Source organism: Calliphora vicina, chromosome 5, assembly GCF_958450345.1.
Source record: "Calliphora vicina chromosome 5, idCalVici1.1, whole genome shotgun sequence".
In the NCBI taxonomy this organism is placed as follows: Eukaryota; Metazoa; Arthropoda; class Insecta; order Diptera; family Calliphoridae; genus Calliphora; species Calliphora vicina.
In genome coordinates, this window is record NC_088784.1 from 85,225,943 (window position 1) to 85,244,482 (window position 18,540).

Here is an 18,540-nt window from a genome sequence, read left to right on the forward strand (position 1 = left end):
ATTTATGAATATTTTTTAATGAAATTATACACTTATATAGATATTTTTATTTAAAATGGAAAAATAAAAACAAATTTTGAAATTTGTAATTTCCAAAAAAGTATTGAAAAATTCCAAAAATGGGATATTTTCGTTTTTTGGATATAATATCCATACCAGGAGCGGGGTTATCGGAACCCTTTACAAAATAATTAAGAACATATTGGGCCATCTAAAATGGGTTACTATATTTTGATGCGATTTGAGATGCCCTAAAGTTGAATTTTACAGAAAAACAGGCGTTTTTTTTTCATTTAAAATATTTGGTGTAAAGTTAGCTTTTCAAAAAGTATAAATTCATTATACATCCTTTTAGAAATTTTTTATATAACTTAAAAAGAAAAAAAGTACTTTTTTCCCCAACAAATAAAGAAAAATCTACTTTTATAAGCATGTAACTTTGGACTCAGTTATGATTTTTAAACAATTCTTTCTTTATTTGATATATACAGCTGTTGTTAATCCTATGAAAGAAAAATGGAGAAAATCGGGAAATATTTGGAACGGCGGTCATCAAAAACCTGGAGTAGGGTGGGTAAAAATGTTGAAAATTTAATTTTCAAATGCGAATATCTCCTAAGCTATAAGAGATAATTGATTTTATGTAGTGCTCGATGAGAGGATTCTATATATGTAATTTTTTTGAAATCGGAATTCACAGAGTCGTAGTGTGCTCATTGCCACCACTTCCTACCTCAATAGGTAGAATATGTGGCTCCTATAACTTTCCACTCTCATAGCCTCTCACAAGACAGTGTATTCATAATTTAGGTCAGACAGCAGACCTGTAAATCAATTTACCATATACGGTTGTAGACCTCACATTTCAACAAATATATATCTATGGTGTAAAATACCCAGCAGATAAATTCAACCTAAATAAAGTTAAACTTTGCACTTAAAAGTACTTTCAGGGGACCGGGTTCACATAACCGATCGTAATTGTATAACAAATTTGTATGTTAAATTCAAATTTGTCAGGCTGGATTAAATAATTTCAATACATTTTTCCAAACATTTACTTGTTTTCTAATAAAATATTTATTAATTTAGTATAAAAAAGATCTTCACATAGCAAAAATAATAATTCCAATAAAAGTAAATTAAAAAGAAATCAATTCCCGATTTTAATAATTCTCAGTAGTTCTAACATAGTTAACGCCAGAGGGCATAGAAACCTTATCAAAGCCCTTGGGGAACAATTTGTTGGCCTCTTCATCAGTGACGGAGGGAACAATCATGACTTTAGTGCCGGGCTAAAAATTAATAAATTAAATAAAACATTAATAATAAGAACAAATTTTAATATAAGAAAAAAATAAACTTACAGTCCAGTTGGCGGGGGTGGCCACAACCTTAAGACGATCGGTCAATTGCAAAGAGTCAATGCAACGCAAAATTTCACTAAAAAATTAAACAAATATAAGAAAAATAAATCAAAACTGGTTTAAGAATATAACAAAATAATAAAAACTTACTCTACATTACGGCCACAGGACATGGGATAGTACATGGATACGCGCAACTTATGATCGGGACTAATGATGAACAAAGCACGAATAGTTTTGCCAACTTCAGGATCTTTCCTTTGGTCTTCATCCAACATACCGAACTCTACGGCCAATTCGCGATGGGGATCGGCAATAATGGGATAGGGGAAGTCACCGGGAATATCCAAACAGTAAGACTTAATGTCATTGACCCAGTCAACGTGAGAGTTTAAGGCATCGACGGAGTGAGCCAAACATTTGGCATTACGCTTAGCGAATTCGGGTGCGTGTACGGCAATGCGACCTAATTCGGTGGTGCAAACGGGTGTGAAATCAGCGGGATGAGAGAATAAAACTACCCAACTGAAAATAAAAACAGGGAGAGAATGTTTAGTTAGAAAAATAAAAATTAGCGAATATGGAGGTTTTAAAGATAAATTTGGGCCCTATCGTGTTTTCAACAGACAGACGGACATAGCAATATCGAATTAGAATCTTATGACTGTGGGTAGGTGACAAATATTTGGATGTGTTACAAACAGAATGACAAACTCAATATATTCCCATCTGTTTTTGAAGGTGGTTTTAAAAAACAAGTCTCCCAAATTCATGATAATTTATAATCAGCTACCTTATTAATATGAAATTGTTTTGCATGATATGACAAATGATCATTATCTATTTATTATATAATAGCAATAATAACATAATCATTCTTAATACTTCAAAATATCAAATTCAAATGCAGCGACAATTTGTTAATTGAAAAAATTATCAAACAAGTCACACACGAATACAATAGAATTCAACAATAATAAGTAGCCACAAAAGTGTGTAAGAGTTTAAATTAATTTGTTTATTTTTTATTTATATTATAGTCCCCTGTTGTTGTTATTAATTTAAAAACAAAACTGCAAATTGTTTATACTTTATACATGAATAAAATGCAAATATGTAGTTTATTATTTCAGGCCCAAATACATACTCGCAAACAGAATAGTTTATTAGAATGTGCCCTCTATCTTATTTGCCTTTTTTCCAACTCTAGAGTATTTTTGATGTGGGAGGGGAATTAGTGTTAAGGAATTCTAGTCTAGCCGCAAGAGTAAATACTTAGATACTTATTTAAAATGCAAACTGTAATCTAATCGTTGTTTTCTTTCTTCTTTCTTCTTTTTTTTATTATTTTTAATATAAAAAAGAAAAAGCAAAATAAAAATAAATAGAAATTCTAATAAATATAATCGTCATAACAAACAATTCAATTGTCTAGATTAACATTTAAGTGTATCTAAAAAACAATTAGATGTTTGACCGGTTGACCTATAAATATCGGTCAACAAATGTTAACATATATCTGCTAAAAGCTATATAAAGTAAATATGCATACAAATCAAACATATCTAAGATCGTGGGGAATTAAAGGCGAATATATACAAGGTTTTGGCAGTCGAGCGAATTAATTTTTAATTAAATTCGAGCGAATTAATTTTTAATATATGGATCAAAGCGAATTGTTTTAACAGGTTTCTAAGCCGATCAGCTGGTTATAGTAGTTTGAATGTGGAAGCTGTCAAATTCAAAAACCTAAAAGCAACAAAAACACCATTTAGATGTGACAGCTCCAGCCAATGTAGACAAAAACAAATTGCATGGGGTTTTTGTAAATGGTGTACTTGTTGTAGAATCGACACAAACTTATACTTAATTCGCCTTGATACGGAGTTAGGCATTCGAAACAATACTCTTATTATTGAGAAAATGTTGGAAAATTACAGCAAACTCATTATTTTCTCTCACACTTGGAAATGTCAAACACCGCATGTAAAAAATTATTGAATTCGCCACTGCCATCACCATGTATAAATTCGCCTTGGACGAATTCATTAATTTTTTTACAGTAAGAGAGAAAAATAATGAATTCGCTTGAATTTTCCATTGCAAGGCGAATTAATATACCAGGTCGTGGAAGTGGCGAATTCAGGCAAATACGAGCGAATACATAAATTTTTTACAGTGTCAGAGAAAAATAATGAATTCGCTTGAATTATACATTGCTTCCACCAAGGCGATTTTATATACCAGGTGGTGGCAGTGGCGAATTCTGTCAAATACGAGCGAATTCATTAATTTTTTTACAGTGTGAGAAAATCAATAATGAATTCGCTTGAATTATCCATTGCTTCCATTAAAGCGAATTTATATACCAGGTGGTGGCAGTGGCGAATTCAGGCAAATACGAGCGAATTCATTAATTTTTTATATATGAAGTTTCACATTCTCAACATTGAGATAGTTGTTTCGAATGTCAAACTACAAGGCGAATTTATATACAAGGTGGTGTCGGTGGCGAATTCGGGAAAATACAAGCGAATTCATTAATTTTTTATGTATGGAGTTTGACATTTGAAACCACTCTCTTATTGTTTCGAATGTCAAACTCCATATAAAAAAAATTAATGAATTCGGTCGTATTTGCCTGAATTCGCCACCGACACCACCTTGTATATAAATTCGCCTTGGTCAAACTACATACATAAAAAATTAATGAATTTGCTCGTATTTGCCTGAATTCGCCACCAGCTGGTATGAATTCGCATCGTTTAAAACATTTTCAAAATTTTTCTCTCACTCCGCATGTAAAAAATTAATGAAATAATGAATTTTGTATTGCTTCCACCTGATATAAATTAGCCTTGGCTGTGATTTAGTATTTTCAGAAATCAGTAAAGTTTATTTAATCTAAATATGACAGATAATAAGATAATTATCTTATCAAAACTAGAGGTTTTTTTTATCGAGAACTATGGGATAAAAGCCTACTTCAGGCAACCTAACTACTGCCATAAAATATCTGGAGATATCAGAATAGCGGGTGTCTTCACGACATCTAGGTTAACCGATGAATGCCGGGTATCCCTATATGAGATAGCGAGACTTAGGATAACGCTTCGAAACAAAGAAGAGGGGGAGACTGTGTCCCATCTATTCAGCCATAGCTGGCTCTAATAAACTTGAGCGAACATGTTCTTGGAACCCCCTTCCATCTGGTTGGTTCAACTTGGAAGTAACGGATATAAAATAAGTATCCTGGTATTTACTTTTTGGGTATCACAATGGGATCAGTTTTGAATGGACCCAAGTGAGCTGCCCTTGGAACCTAACCTTACCCCCAGTGCCTCCAATAAGAACCGCATTACTTGTTCAAGATTTTTTTAAACTGGTTTTTCTTAGTTAGATTCATAGTCCAAATTAAGATCCAAATTCCACCAACAATGATAACACAGTCTGATCTTTTGACCAGAATATGTATATGTTCATAGCATTTTAAAATCTCTGTTGCCTTTAAAAGAAAGACCCCCTTATTCTAGCAAGTGTTTGTTTTTCAATAAACTTGAAATTAAATTGCATTTATTTGTTTGCCAATTATCATTAAATATTATTTGCATGACATAATTTATTTGATCAAAATATGTGTTAATTAAAAATTATTAAATTAGATAGACCATACACGTGTGTGTTGAATATAATAATTCAATCAAATCCTAAGCGATTATGTATTTAATTTATGTTTATTACTTTAGTAATTATATTAATTTTTTCTTTGTTGTATTAAAAGAAAAATGCAGAAGTTAATATACATATGAATGTGTAGTCATTATTTGCCTCTTAAAATAAAACTCACCCACTCATGCATTCATAAATATTTGCCATTTGGGTGGGGTTCTAGAGTAGCAACTGCTTGGAATTTAATGAATAAACAAAGTGGTCACTAATGCAAACATAATTTTGACCATATTATTCTCCGAATCAAAACATTTTTGATGTCCTACTAAGGTTCTTGGTATGCCAAGCAATTGGATGCAATTGCGGCGAAAGAATTTTTTGTATTAAGAAGTGTTTGTAAATGTCTAGGGTTGGTTGAAATAGGGGGTTTCAAAGCCCTCAGATAACTAATGAAACAATATGTTCACATGATGATTTTTGTTATTTAAAATAATACTTTTTGTAATGGAATCGATCTTGGAAATAAATGGAATCAATTGGAAATAACATTCAACATGATCTACTACAGCGAATTTATATTCTTTTTCAAGCTCTGATGGTGGGAATTTAAAGGCGAATACAATATACAAGATTTTGGCAGTCGAGCGAATCCATTTTTAATATATGGAGCAAGGCGAATTGATTTCATAGGTGTTTTCAACCATTCAGATGGTTATGGTTGTTTGGATGTTGAAGCTGTTAAATTTACAAGTAAAAGCAACAAAAACAAGCAGATTTGACAGCTCCACCCAACAACATAGACAAAAACAAATCGCATACGGTTTTTGTAAATGTAGTACTTGTTGTAGAATCGACACCAACTTATACTTAATTCGCCTTGATATAGAGTTAGGAATTCGACACAATTCTCTCATTATTCTCATTATTGAGAAAATATTGAAAAATTAAAAAAAAATCAATCGAGTTCATTATTTTCTCTCACTTTTGGGAATGTCAAACTCCACATGCATAAAATTATTTAATACGCCACTCCCACCACCCTGTATAAATTCGCCTTGGACGAATTCTAACAAATTCGAGCGAATTCATTAATTTTTTTCAATGAGGGAGAAAAACAATGAATTCGCTTGAACTTTTCATTGCTTCCAAAAAGATGAATTTATATACCAGGTGTTGGCAGTGGCGAATTCAGAAAAATACGAGCGAATTCATTAATTTTTTATATATGGAGTTTGACACTCGAAACAACACTCTCATTGTAGAGAATTTCAAACTCCATATATAACAAATTTATGCATTAGCTCTTATTTATCTGAATTCGCCACTCCCACCACTTGGTATATAAATTCGCCATAGACAAATTCTAGCAAGATCGAGCGAATTCATTGATTTTTTTACAGTGAGGGAGAAAAATAATAAATTCGCTTGAATTCCCTTTCTTCCGCCTGGTATAATTTCGCCTTGGCTGTGATTAAGTGCTTTCAGAAATCAGTATAGTATATTTAATCCAAAAATGTCAATAAATTTTAATAGAAAAGGTTAAGTTAGAGACAATTATCCTATTAAGTTCAAGATAAGCAAAAAAATTAATGAATTCGCCGCTCCCACCACCATGTATAAATTCGCCTTGGACGAATTCAAGCGAATCCATTAATTTTTTACAGTGAGAGATAAAAATAATGAATTCGCTTGAATTTTCCATTGCTTCCATCTGGTATAATTTCGCCTTGGCAGTGATTTAGTGCTTTCAGAAATCAGTACAGTTTTTTTAATCCAAAAATGTTAATACATTTTACTAGAACAGGTTAAGTTACTGATAATTATCCTATTAGCTTCAAGATTAGCTAAAAAAAATAATGAACTCGCCACTGCCAGCACCATGTACAAATTCGGCTTGGAAGAATTCTAGAAAATTCAAGCGAATTCATTAATTTGTTATAGTGAGAGAGAAAAATAATGAATTCGCTTGAATTTTCCATTGTTTCCATAAAATAATTTCGCTTTGGCTGTGATTTAGTGCTTTCAGAAATCAGTACAGTTTATTTAATCTAAATATGTCAGCAAATTAGTGATAATTATCCTATTAGCTTCACGATTAGAAAAATAAGCTTGCTAAGAACCGAATTTATTTCATATTTACAAAAATTATTGTGTAGATTTCTTGCTATAATAGTCTAAAATAGAATTTAAATTGACATGTACTTATTAAAATATCATACGATTTCCAACCTGATAAGGTCAATGCTGGAAGTGTATAAAATATTAAGATGATTAATTTAATGACCCAATTAACAAGGCGAATTTATACAAGGTGGTGACTTCAGGCAAATTGCAGCGAATTCATTTATTTTATATGGAGCAATCCGAATTAATATATAAAAAATGATATGGGGTTTGACATTCTCAAAAATACTCTTAAGTATTTGTTGAAAATGTTCTCCAACTAGATTTCCTTTGGGTCCTATCGTGTTTTTAACAGACAGGCGGAAGGACGGACGGACATAGCTAGACCATCTTAAAATTTCATAAAGTCCTAGAACTATTGAGGGTCTGAGATGAATTTCGATGTGTTACATACGGAATGACAAAATGGTTGATGGTGGGTATAAAAAGTAATGAATTCGCCCGAATGTGTCAGAATTCTTTTTGTCCATTACTAATTATTCTCTAGGGAAATTGACTCAAAACCCTCTCAACTCAATATGTATTTCACACAAACCCCAAAAAGGTTTTTAAAAATTTGTTGTGCCAATTTATTATATGAAACCACAAAACTGAGTGGGAAATGCAAAGTGAAAGTATGGTGAAACGAATTTTCATTTAAAATTTCCAATCTTTAACCACATTTAAATAATTTGCATTGTTTTTTTTTGTGTGTGAAAGACACTTTTCCATTTTTGTAACAAAACGACCTAGATATTTGCAAAAAAAATCCCCAAATGAAACCAAGAGCAGCAACAAAGGCCAAAACAACAAATTTTACAACAGTTTACTTAAAAAAAAAATCCCCGTTAAAACCAGTTGCATATGAAACCAAAACAAATAGACTTGATAACTTTATAATTCATGTTGTTAGTTTTTGTTATGGTAAAAACATAAAACAAAAGATTATTATTATTTATTTATTGTGGGCAAAAGAGAGTTCAAAGACTTGGGCTACAATCACTTTTTTTTTAATATTTGAATACACAAGCCTTTCAAGATAACAATACTTTCTATGCGAAGCATTAAATATGTCACACGCGCACTTTTTATTATTTAAATAAAATTAAGATTTTTTAAATACTTACGAATCTCCTTGCCAGTCATAGAACTGAATGGGGCCCTTGGTGGTTTCGGCCTTGAAATTTGGTACGGTGGATCCCAAACGCATTTTGTGGCGTTAATTAATTTGCAAAATTTAAAAAAAAATCACTTGAAAATAAACTGAATTTGTCTCACTAGTGCTCTGTTCAACAGTCACTGACACAATGTTGGGGTTTGAAATGAAATGCTGCTATTTTATAAAGCCGGCTTTTTCAGTATCCATTAAAAATATTATTACTGTTGTTTGCTTCTGATTACACTCTATTATCTATCTCATTTGGTCGTCTTTATGCATCGTTCAAAATTTAAAAACAAAAAAATACAGTAAATAGAAAAAAGAAAAACAAAACTTCATATCTATCGTTCGACGAAGAGTAGAAAATTGAACAAACAAGTGAGAGTAAGTAAGTAAGCAAGTAAGTACAGTGTGTTTTTAGTATTTGCTGTAAGAAATTATAGATAAGCTAAATTGTGAAAAAGGTTTTTATGACCGTACAAGTGCAAATAAACAAATATTGGGGGTATATATTTATTAGTGAAGTCTCCTACACTTTTATTGTTTTCTATGGTTATTAAATTTATCGAAAAGATTTGCAATATTTTAAAGATTTTTGAAAACTAAGCAGAAATATTTATAATAAATTCTTGTTATTTGCTATTAATAATATTAGAACTCTGAGTTTTCATATACTCCAAAATATGTCAAAAACCTAGACTTTTGCCTTGAGTGCACTGATTTTCCTAATTTTTTGTTATTCCGTTTGTAACATATCGAAATATTGGTCTTAAACCCACAAACAGTTATATTGTGATTGACAAAACAATGGAAACATGTTTGAAAACTATATTCCATAATAAATTCAGGTCATTTGATATTAATAATATTAGCATCCTTAGTATTCGTGATATAGGTACTCAAAAATATATAAAAAATCGATGTTATATTCTAAACATTTTTTACACCGATTTGCCCAATTTTATGTCATTCCATTCGTAACATATCGAAATATTGGTCGTAAATTCACAAACGTTTATATAGTGATTGAGAAATCAATCAAAAAATTTTTTCACAGTTTTCAAAAATTGTGAATTTTTTAATGAAATACTGGAATTCAAGTTAAAAGCAAGTGTAATACAAGCCTTTATTTCAATGGCATTCTCCAGTAAAAAGGAAACACAAATTATATACACCTTCGTGAGAAGGGTATACATTAGGCCGGGTCGATTTGTCTGGAGGATCAAAAAGTAAAAAATCGTATAGCTGAAACGCAATCTACGGAAAATTCTAAGAAAGTTTCCTCAAGAAACCATAGGTCTAAAATCAAATCCTATCTTGCACATTTCCTCTTTTATCCAATAAAAAAAATATTAAAAAAAAAAATTATATTGAAATATCATTGGATAAAAGACGAAATGCGCAAGATAGGATTTGATTTTAGACCAATGGTTCCTTGGGGAAAATTTCTTAGAATTTTTCGTAGAATGCGTTTCTGCTATACGATTTTTCATGAAAAAAATCTACCCACCATTCCGTTTGTAATTTCCACAATATAATTTTTCGACTATATAAAGTATATATATTCTGGATCCTTATAGATAGCGGTGTCGATTAAGCCATGTCCGTCTGTCTGTCTGTCCGTTTGTCTGTCTGTCTGTTGTAATCAATTTTCTGAAGACCCCAGATATCTTCGGTATTCAAATAATTTGGTGAAGAGTATATAAGAATATAGCTGTTACTTGTTTATACCCTTCACCATGAGTGGCAAGGGTATATATAAGTTTGTCATTCCGTTTGTAATTTCCACATTTTTCCTTTGCGACCCCATAAAGTATATATATTCTGGATCGTTATAGATAGCGAAATCGATATAGCCATGTCCGTCTGTCCGTCTGTGTGTTGAAATCAACTTTCCGAAGCCCCCAAATAACTTACATACACGATTCATACATCAATATCTCCGAAATTCTTCCGGCTCGGTCGCTATTTAAAATCGAGAAAATCGGTCCACAAATAGCTGCGATATAAGGAAAAAATTAGGACAACCTCGATTTTTGACCTATTTTTGACCTATATCTGGATTACTAAGTCATTAATATAGACAATGTGGATATCTAATGATATGCAAGACCTTTGCAACGAAAAAAAAAAATTTTGTCGTTAGTTCTTTTTCCAAAAAAATTAATTAAAGAAATTTAAAAAAAAAATTTTTGAAAAAACTTTTTTAAAAAAAAATTAAAAAACAATTTGGAAAAAAAAAATTTTTTAAAAAAATTTTGATTTTGTTTAAATTAAAATATTAAAAAAAATAAATTTTTTTAAGTATAATTTGGTGAAGGGTATATAAGATTCGGTACAGCCGAATATGGCTCTCTTACTTATTATACCCTACACCACCATAGTGGGGAGGGTATTATGCGTTTGTGCAGATGTTTGTAACGCCCAAAAATATTAGTCTAACACCCACTTTAAAGTATACCGATCGACTTAGAATCACTTTCTGAGTCGATTAAACGATGTCCGTCCGTCTGGCTGGCTAGCTGGTCTGCTGGCTGTCCATGTAAACCTTGTGCGCAGAGTACAGTTCGCAATTTTGAAGATATTTCGATCAAATTTGGTACATAATATTTTTTTGGCCCAAGGACCAAGCCTATTGAAACTGGCTGAAATCGGTCCATTATTTCACCTAGCCCCCATACAAATGTCCCCTCGAAATTGGACTTTATCGGTCATAAATGTTTAATTTATATATGTATCTACACAAATTTCACTCCAAATAAGTTTTATATATACAAAATTCATGTCACCAAATTTTGTTACGATCGGTCCATAATTAGTCATAGCTCCCATATAGACCCGCTTCCGAAAATCACTTTAACGTGCATAAATCACTTAAAAATGTTGGTATACACACAAAATTCAACATAAATAACTTTCATATAGACGTAAATCACACGACCTAATTTTATGGTGATCGGTCCATAATTGATCATAGCTCCCATATAAGGCCACTTCGAAAAATCACTCAAAAATATAAATTATTGATATTTTAAAAGAAAAATATTTTTACTCATTTACTTGGTGTAGGGTATTATATGGTCGGGCTTGACCGACCATACTTTCTTACTTGTTTTTTAATAAAATTTTACCTAAATTCTTTCGCTCGTAACTTTCTGAACTTTATACGTCTTTAACCTAGCATTAGCTTTGGCTCTCCGCACAAAAGAATCAGATCATTTGCGAGCTGTTTTTCTAATAAAAGTGTTCGGTGGTCTTCGAACGACTTCTTTTGCTTTACCAATTGGAACTTTTTTCTTCCTGATCAATGATCAAGTCTTACTTATACCGTTTAATGGCTTTGGAAACAGTGTGACGATGAATTTTTTTGATATTTTATTTAAAAGTTCATAGATGCATGATTCATACATCAATATATCCGCTATAGACCCTGCTCTGTTGCTATTTAAAATCGGCCCACAAATGGCTTAAGTATGTATATAAAAAAAGGACAACCTCGATTTTTGACCTATTTTGATCGGGAAAAATATTTTTTAACCCTAATTTTATTTTAAACAAAATAATTTTTGACATACAATTTTTTTCACTAATAAATTTTTTCCCAAAAATTTAAAAAATTTAAAAATTGTTTTCAAAATTTTTTTGGACTTAAAATTTTTTTCTCTAATAAATTAAAAAAAAAACTTTATTCTATTCACCTAAAAATATTTTATGTTTTTATTATAAACTGCCTGTTTCTCTAAATCCAACGAACGTTTTCTTTGGTATTTTAAATTGAAAACAACAAATAAATTTAAAAATTTTTTGTTGTTTTCAGAAAGTTTAATTTGGTAGATTTTCTCGATTTTAAATTATTAAATTTTAGTTAATTCAAATATGATACAAATTGAATTAAGTTTTGTATTTGATTAGATTTGCATTTATAATATATAAATGCAAATCTTATAAATAATTGACTTCAGCCTTTTTGAAATAGATTTGAATTGAAGACAAATTTAATCATTCAGTACATTTTAAATTAATGAATGCTGTAACTTTGAATTAAACAAAATTTAATGATTCAATAAGAAATTAATTCTATGAATTCTCAAAGGAATGTATTCAATACATTTAAAGTACAAAGGAATTAAGCCTATGAATTAATTCGTAATGAAATCATTAACGGAATGCTTAAGAGATACAATTTAATTAGATTTTAAAAATGAAATTAAGAATTAATTCTTTGGAACCTTTGATATGTATATATTTTTAGGTATACTCCAATTATCTGAATATCTATATTTTTCAAGTAGAAATTGTGTAAATTAAAAAAAGTTGCAATGTCGTCTCAATAGCTTCAGTAAATCTCTATTCTGATAGTCGAACCGCTATTAAAAACTTTTGTTTCTGAGAACAGAGGCAGTTATCAGCTAATCTCTTAATATGTTTCCGCAGTTTAAAATACGGATCGTTTGGTTCTGGTGCACAGGGTTATACATAAAGGATAATATAAAGATCGGTTTTGGGTTGGCCAAAACCTTACTCTCTTGCAAACATAAACTTTGGCTAGTCTGAAGATTTTGCGATGAAATGAATGATAAATAAAACGTGTATATTTTAAATGTCTACCCGTTTTTTTAATCTCTGTAACGACCTACATACATACATTTCTAATAGTTTTTAAAAAAAAACATGTTTTTATAGTGTTTTAAATCAATTTAATATTCTTGTTTTTTTCAATGAAAATTCGTGGAAATCCTTTTAGATAACTTGAACATTTAAATACACTTAAACACTGATATAATCAGTTTTGTCAATTTGTGTTACCGAAATAATCTTTCAGTTAGTTTTTTTTTATATTGTTAAAACCAACAGCAAGTTTTATTTATTTATAAACATACATAGATTAATTAGCCTCATATTCTAATCATTTGATGAAATATTATGAAGTGTTTTGTTTGATTGTTTATTTGCTATACCTTTCAAAAGTGAGTGAGTAACACGTAAAGATTAAAAATTGTTTTCACCATTAAAATTTAGAATGGCAAGTTTATTCTTTCATTATTGGTTTATAATCTGTTTCCTGTATTGTAATAATTTTGTCGTTTTTTTTTTGTAATACAGCTCAGGTCAAAGTCCATATCCCGGGCATAGATTTCAAGTGCCTTCTTATGTTTTGCCTAAATGTATATATATGGTTTTTAGTAGGTACACGTTGTCACCTATAATTATAATCTATTTTTCTTTAGGTAGCTATATTTCTAGAATATTCCCTTTTGAATTGCTCGAAAAAAACGAACTTTTTAACTGACGCTATATAAGCTTTAAAGAGCTTACAATACACTAATTTAAATTAACCGCTGTTTTTAGCAGGGCAAACTGTGAACAAACTGTAAAAGCTTCAATGTAGAGAGACTGAGAAGCTATACAAACAGTGTTGCCGCAACCTCAAAATATTTGTAAACAAGTTTGTTTAAAAAAATAACTAAAATGCAAAAAAGTAACCAAACAAATTTATTGGAAAGATTATTTTTTTAAATATGAACTGAAGTATGAAATTTAAATTTTTTCTTAATACATTTTACACAGGTTTTTATACTTCAAGATACATGTTATAAGAATATTTCAACTTTTAGATTATTATGAAAATTACAGTATTGGCCATAACTAAAGCACCCCCCCAATGAATTTTTTCAAATCATAATTTTTTTTTGATAAAAACGGCTTTTTTGGGATGTATTTTGTATATATTTTATTAACTAATATTGTTAATGTTCATTTAATATTCATTTAGTAAAAGATATTAAAAATTAATTTAAAATGATAAATCATATAAAAACTCTAAACGCAGCGGACAAAATAAAAGCACCCTCTTATAAGATGTTTAAAAATTTGACTCGGTACTGCATATTTGCAATGTGAGTTATCGGGAATCACAATGAATGCATTTAAAAATTCCAAAAGATAAAAATAATGGAAGGCGTAGTGTGCAACATTTAAGTTTTATACAGTTTATTGTTAAAAAAAACAATGATAAGGAACAAGTACTCCAGTGAATTTAAAATTAAAGTTATTGAAGACTGGAAGACGGGCTTATCACTACATGAATATAGTAAAAAATATTCAATTAACAGATCAGTTATTTCCAGGCTCGTTTCAAAATTTTTTAAGACTGGCCGCATATCACCGGTGCATTCTGCAGGTCGTTCGCATAAAACCACACGATATGATGATTCCTTGATCAAAAGATCAATACAAAAAGATTGTAGAGCATCCGCTAGTCTAGTGAGAACAAGTTTAAGATTATGCGTTAGCGAAAGAACAATCGGTAGAAGAGTAGTAGAAGCCCGTTTATTCAGCTGACGACCAGCAAAAAAACCATTTACATCAGCTAAGAACAAGAAAGCTACACTGAAGTTTACCAAAGCCAACATCGACTGGAGTGTCCTAAAATGGAAGACAGTACTGTTTCCTGACGAATCCAAATACAACTTAAAAAGTTCCGCTGGAATAAGGCGTGTACGCATACCAAAAGGAGAAAGATTGAATTCTAAGTATTGCAAAGGAACAATTAAACATGGATGAGGCAATGTAATGGTCTGGTGATGCTTTTCTGGTCAAGGATTTGGGCCAAATCATAAAATTTATGGGATTATGGATCGCTTCATGTACCGTGATGTATTGAAAGATGTAATGTTGCCTTATGCCAGTGAAGAGATGCCAATTATAGGGAGCTTCCAACAGGATAACGATCCTAAGCACACCTCCAAAGTTTGTAAGAATTGGCTTCAGAGCAATAAGATTCAAGTTCTTCATTGGCCTAGTCAATCTCCCGATCTTAATCCTATTGAGAACTTGTGGCACATTGTTAATATGGAAATAAATCATGAAAATTGCGGAAATAAGGATTGGCAATTTCCACCATTTATTTCATGCCGTTAAAATAGCCTGGGAAGAAATATCGAAAAACGCCATAAAAACATAATATCTTCTATGCTAAGAGATGTTCTTGTGCCATCCAAAACAAAGGATTTGCAACAAAAAATTAATTAAAATTATTTTTTATAGTATATCCTTGAAGGGGTGCTTTAGTTTTGTCCGTTTCATTTTCTACCTTAAAATATTTTTTAATTTTAATTTACCTCTTATGGAAAGGTTAACTTTGGAAGTATTTGTTTATCAATAATAAACATATTACCAAATGAAAATAATAAATAATAGATATCTAAAACTTTGTTTTTATACAAAAAAATACCATATGAAAAAAATGCACTGAGGGGGTGCTTTAGTTGTGGCCAATACTGTAGTTCTTAATCGATCCGAAATAAATTGTAATTAAAAATATTTTTTTCTCCATTCATTAAATTTTTTGTTATTTTTCTATTTAAAATAACGCTTTTTGTGAGTACTTGAAAGATTTTAAAACACCCTCAAAATTTTGAGTTATTTTGAAAAAACTGTTTTAGGGTAGGTCGTAGTAATTTAGGAATTTAAAACAATTATAGATAGGCAAAGAATTAAGCTTTCATAAAATGTATATTCCAATAAATTGTGTAAGTTTTTATAAAAAGTTTCGAAAAAAGATAGAAAAAATTTACCTTGTAAATTCAAAATTTTAGAAATATTTTTTTTATATACTTTTTGTTTATTTTTTTTCATATGCGCTGGGGAGAAAATACTAAAAAAGGTGTTAATGAAAAGTTGAATAACTTTTACAATTTTCATCGGATTTGAATAATTAAAACCAGATTTTGTTAAAATCTAAATTTCCTTTATACATCCGTGTCAATTTTTATGAGCTTTCATATTGAAATAAGCAATAAAAAACGTTTAAAATCAAAGAAGTTGATAAATTTGGTTTTTCTTTTAGATATTCTTATAAAGATACTTATAACTTACAAATGTATCAAAAAATGCACGTAATTTTAAAGTGTAATCAGTTTTCTATCTAAGCCCGTTAATAAAGTCGGATAAAAACTAATTGCGCTACAGGTTGATAAGTCGACGAACATCACTGAAAACGGTTTTTTAGAATAACTTCTGAATTTGTGGGTGATTCTTAAATTTTTAGACACAATTTGAAATGTATTCAGCAACACTTATAACCTACGCTGGGTCGTTTTCCAATTTTTTTTCCATCGTAGCACCGTGTTAAGAACAGAGAGTATTTCAGCCATCTAGCTCATTTCGCCCTATCGTGTATTCTATAGAAATTTTTTTGCAAACTTTCTTAAACTTGTACTATTATTTAAATGTTAGTTTTTAATTATGTATATGATAATAACAAAAAAAGTAATTTCAAAATTATTTAATCTTTTTTAAATTCTAAATCTAGCAGCGAAAGTGTTAAAATGGCAACACTGTTGTTATCTGTTAAAAGCTTTTAGTGTTTACGTTTCTCTCTTTCTCTTTTATTTTCAGATTCCATCCATTATTATTGTTTTGCAAACCAAAAGTCTACAATTACAACAATTGCACGTGTATTAGTTAACGGTAAGTTTTCTTTATCATTGTAGATTTTGTTATTGTTGCTTTTGTTATTTTATTTTGGTATGTTCCAGCAAGTTTTCTTTATGTTAATTTTATAGGTGCGTGAGTGGGCATCTTGGCCCGTCAAGGATTTCTATTATTATTTCCGGCACAAACATTTAATACAAAATATTTAAGTAAATTATTTCAAATTTCAATGTAGAAAAATCAGACAACTTCTCGTTGGTCTGAATAGTTGTTAAATAATTACTCGGGCTAAAAAGAAAGTCAATAATTTTGTTTGGAAAAGTCCATAATGTTGGTTTGTGAATTGGGATTTTTGATATTCTTTTGTAACATTTTTCGCATATTCGCAAACAATTGAAAATAACATATACATAAACAATTGAAAATAAAATATAACAGTATCAGTTTTAAAAATAAGCCAAAAGTATGCTTTTATTTCTTAGAATTATGTCTATATTTTGGTAAATTTTTATTAAAAACTTGAACTTACTAAGATGATAAATACATTTGGCCCTTCAAGGCCATTTATGTGACCATCTCTGTTATATGATATTGTAAGTTGTTTGTCCTGTTAGCTGAGTCAATTTTAACATTTAGCCACAGGGAGACAAAATGTTACAAGTTGTGTTACTTTACATTGTTGTTATAACATTGAATTGACAACCAAACAATAACAAAACAATAAACTTTTATTGTTTGTTTTTCTTTTTTGCCTTTCCATTACATATTATATATTTATTTTGGTACGAGTGTACTCTTATTGTGTGGATTACAATTGTATTGCGGAGGAGTAGTGCTTTTGTACATACAACAAACAGTTACTGTTTTCTTTTACATACTTCCTTCTTTCTACAAGTATCTTCATTTTCGGTTTATTTATGTCTTTCATTCATTTATTTATACGGTCCAATTTGTGTAGTGAAATATTATTACAAGTGTTGGGCTGTAAAATAAAAAAAAATTAAATTTTTTGCGAGCTTAATTGTACCGGCACATAGGAAGGCCCATCATTTAGTGGATCAATGTAGAGTGGAGTATCAATGCTTAAATGCTCCAAAAGCTTTTTGGAAAAATTTAAAGGTTGACTACCGATTCGAAACGTTTTAAAGGTAATGGTAACGGATGGTAACACCCAGGCCATTTGTGGACCTAAGTCTCCGTTGTGTTGTCAATACCATAATAATGAATACTTTTTAGTTTGTTTCAATTCTCAGAATTTAATTGCTTTTATTTCACCATGAGTGGAGTCGATATAAACATGTCCTTCTTTCCGACTATATGTTGAAATCAACTCCCGAAGCCCCAAAATAACTTACATCCATGATCGAGAAAATCTACCCATAATGGCTGAGATATAAGCGTAAAACCGCGACCATCTCGATTTGTTTCTCCTATTTTTTTCAATATACATACATATTGTTACGAAATTGTACTTGAATTCAAATATAACGATTTTAAGGGCTGATTTAAAAGTAGCATAATGCTTTCAAATAACAGTGCTGTAATAGCAAACTGTAACATATCTGTGGGCATTATTAAATAAAAGCTTTCAGTTGACCATTGATCGTAAGTTGGCAACGCTGTATTCGACTCGAATATTCAGTTAAAGAACATTGTAGAAATAGAGCTTTCTAGATGGTTATGCAGTGTTATAAATAGTGGCAGAGGTTGCAGTCGTGAGTGAGTGAGTTTATCAGAGACGCTATT

The 18,540-nt window shown here is 30.3% G+C and overlaps 1 protein-coding gene across 1 annotated transcript; it reads right to left on the minus strand.

Annotated features, from left to right (window-relative positions):
• Positions 1–1,056: 1,056 nt before the first annotated feature.
• Positions 1,057–8,518, minus strand: LOC135960036 (peroxiredoxin-6-like). The gene is made up of 4 exons (XM_065511221.1): positions 8,327–8,518; positions 1,518–1,892; positions 1,368–1,443; positions 1,057–1,295 (listed from the first exon to the last, which is right to left on the minus strand). The coding sequence occupies exons 1-4, from the start codon at positions 8,407–8,409 to the stop codon at positions 1,167–1,169; spliced, it is 663 nt and encodes a 220-aa protein (XP_065367293.1). The 5' UTR covers positions 8,410–8,518; the 3' UTR covers positions 1,057–1,166.
• Between the last annotated feature and the right edge of the window lie 10,022 nt (positions 8,519–18,540).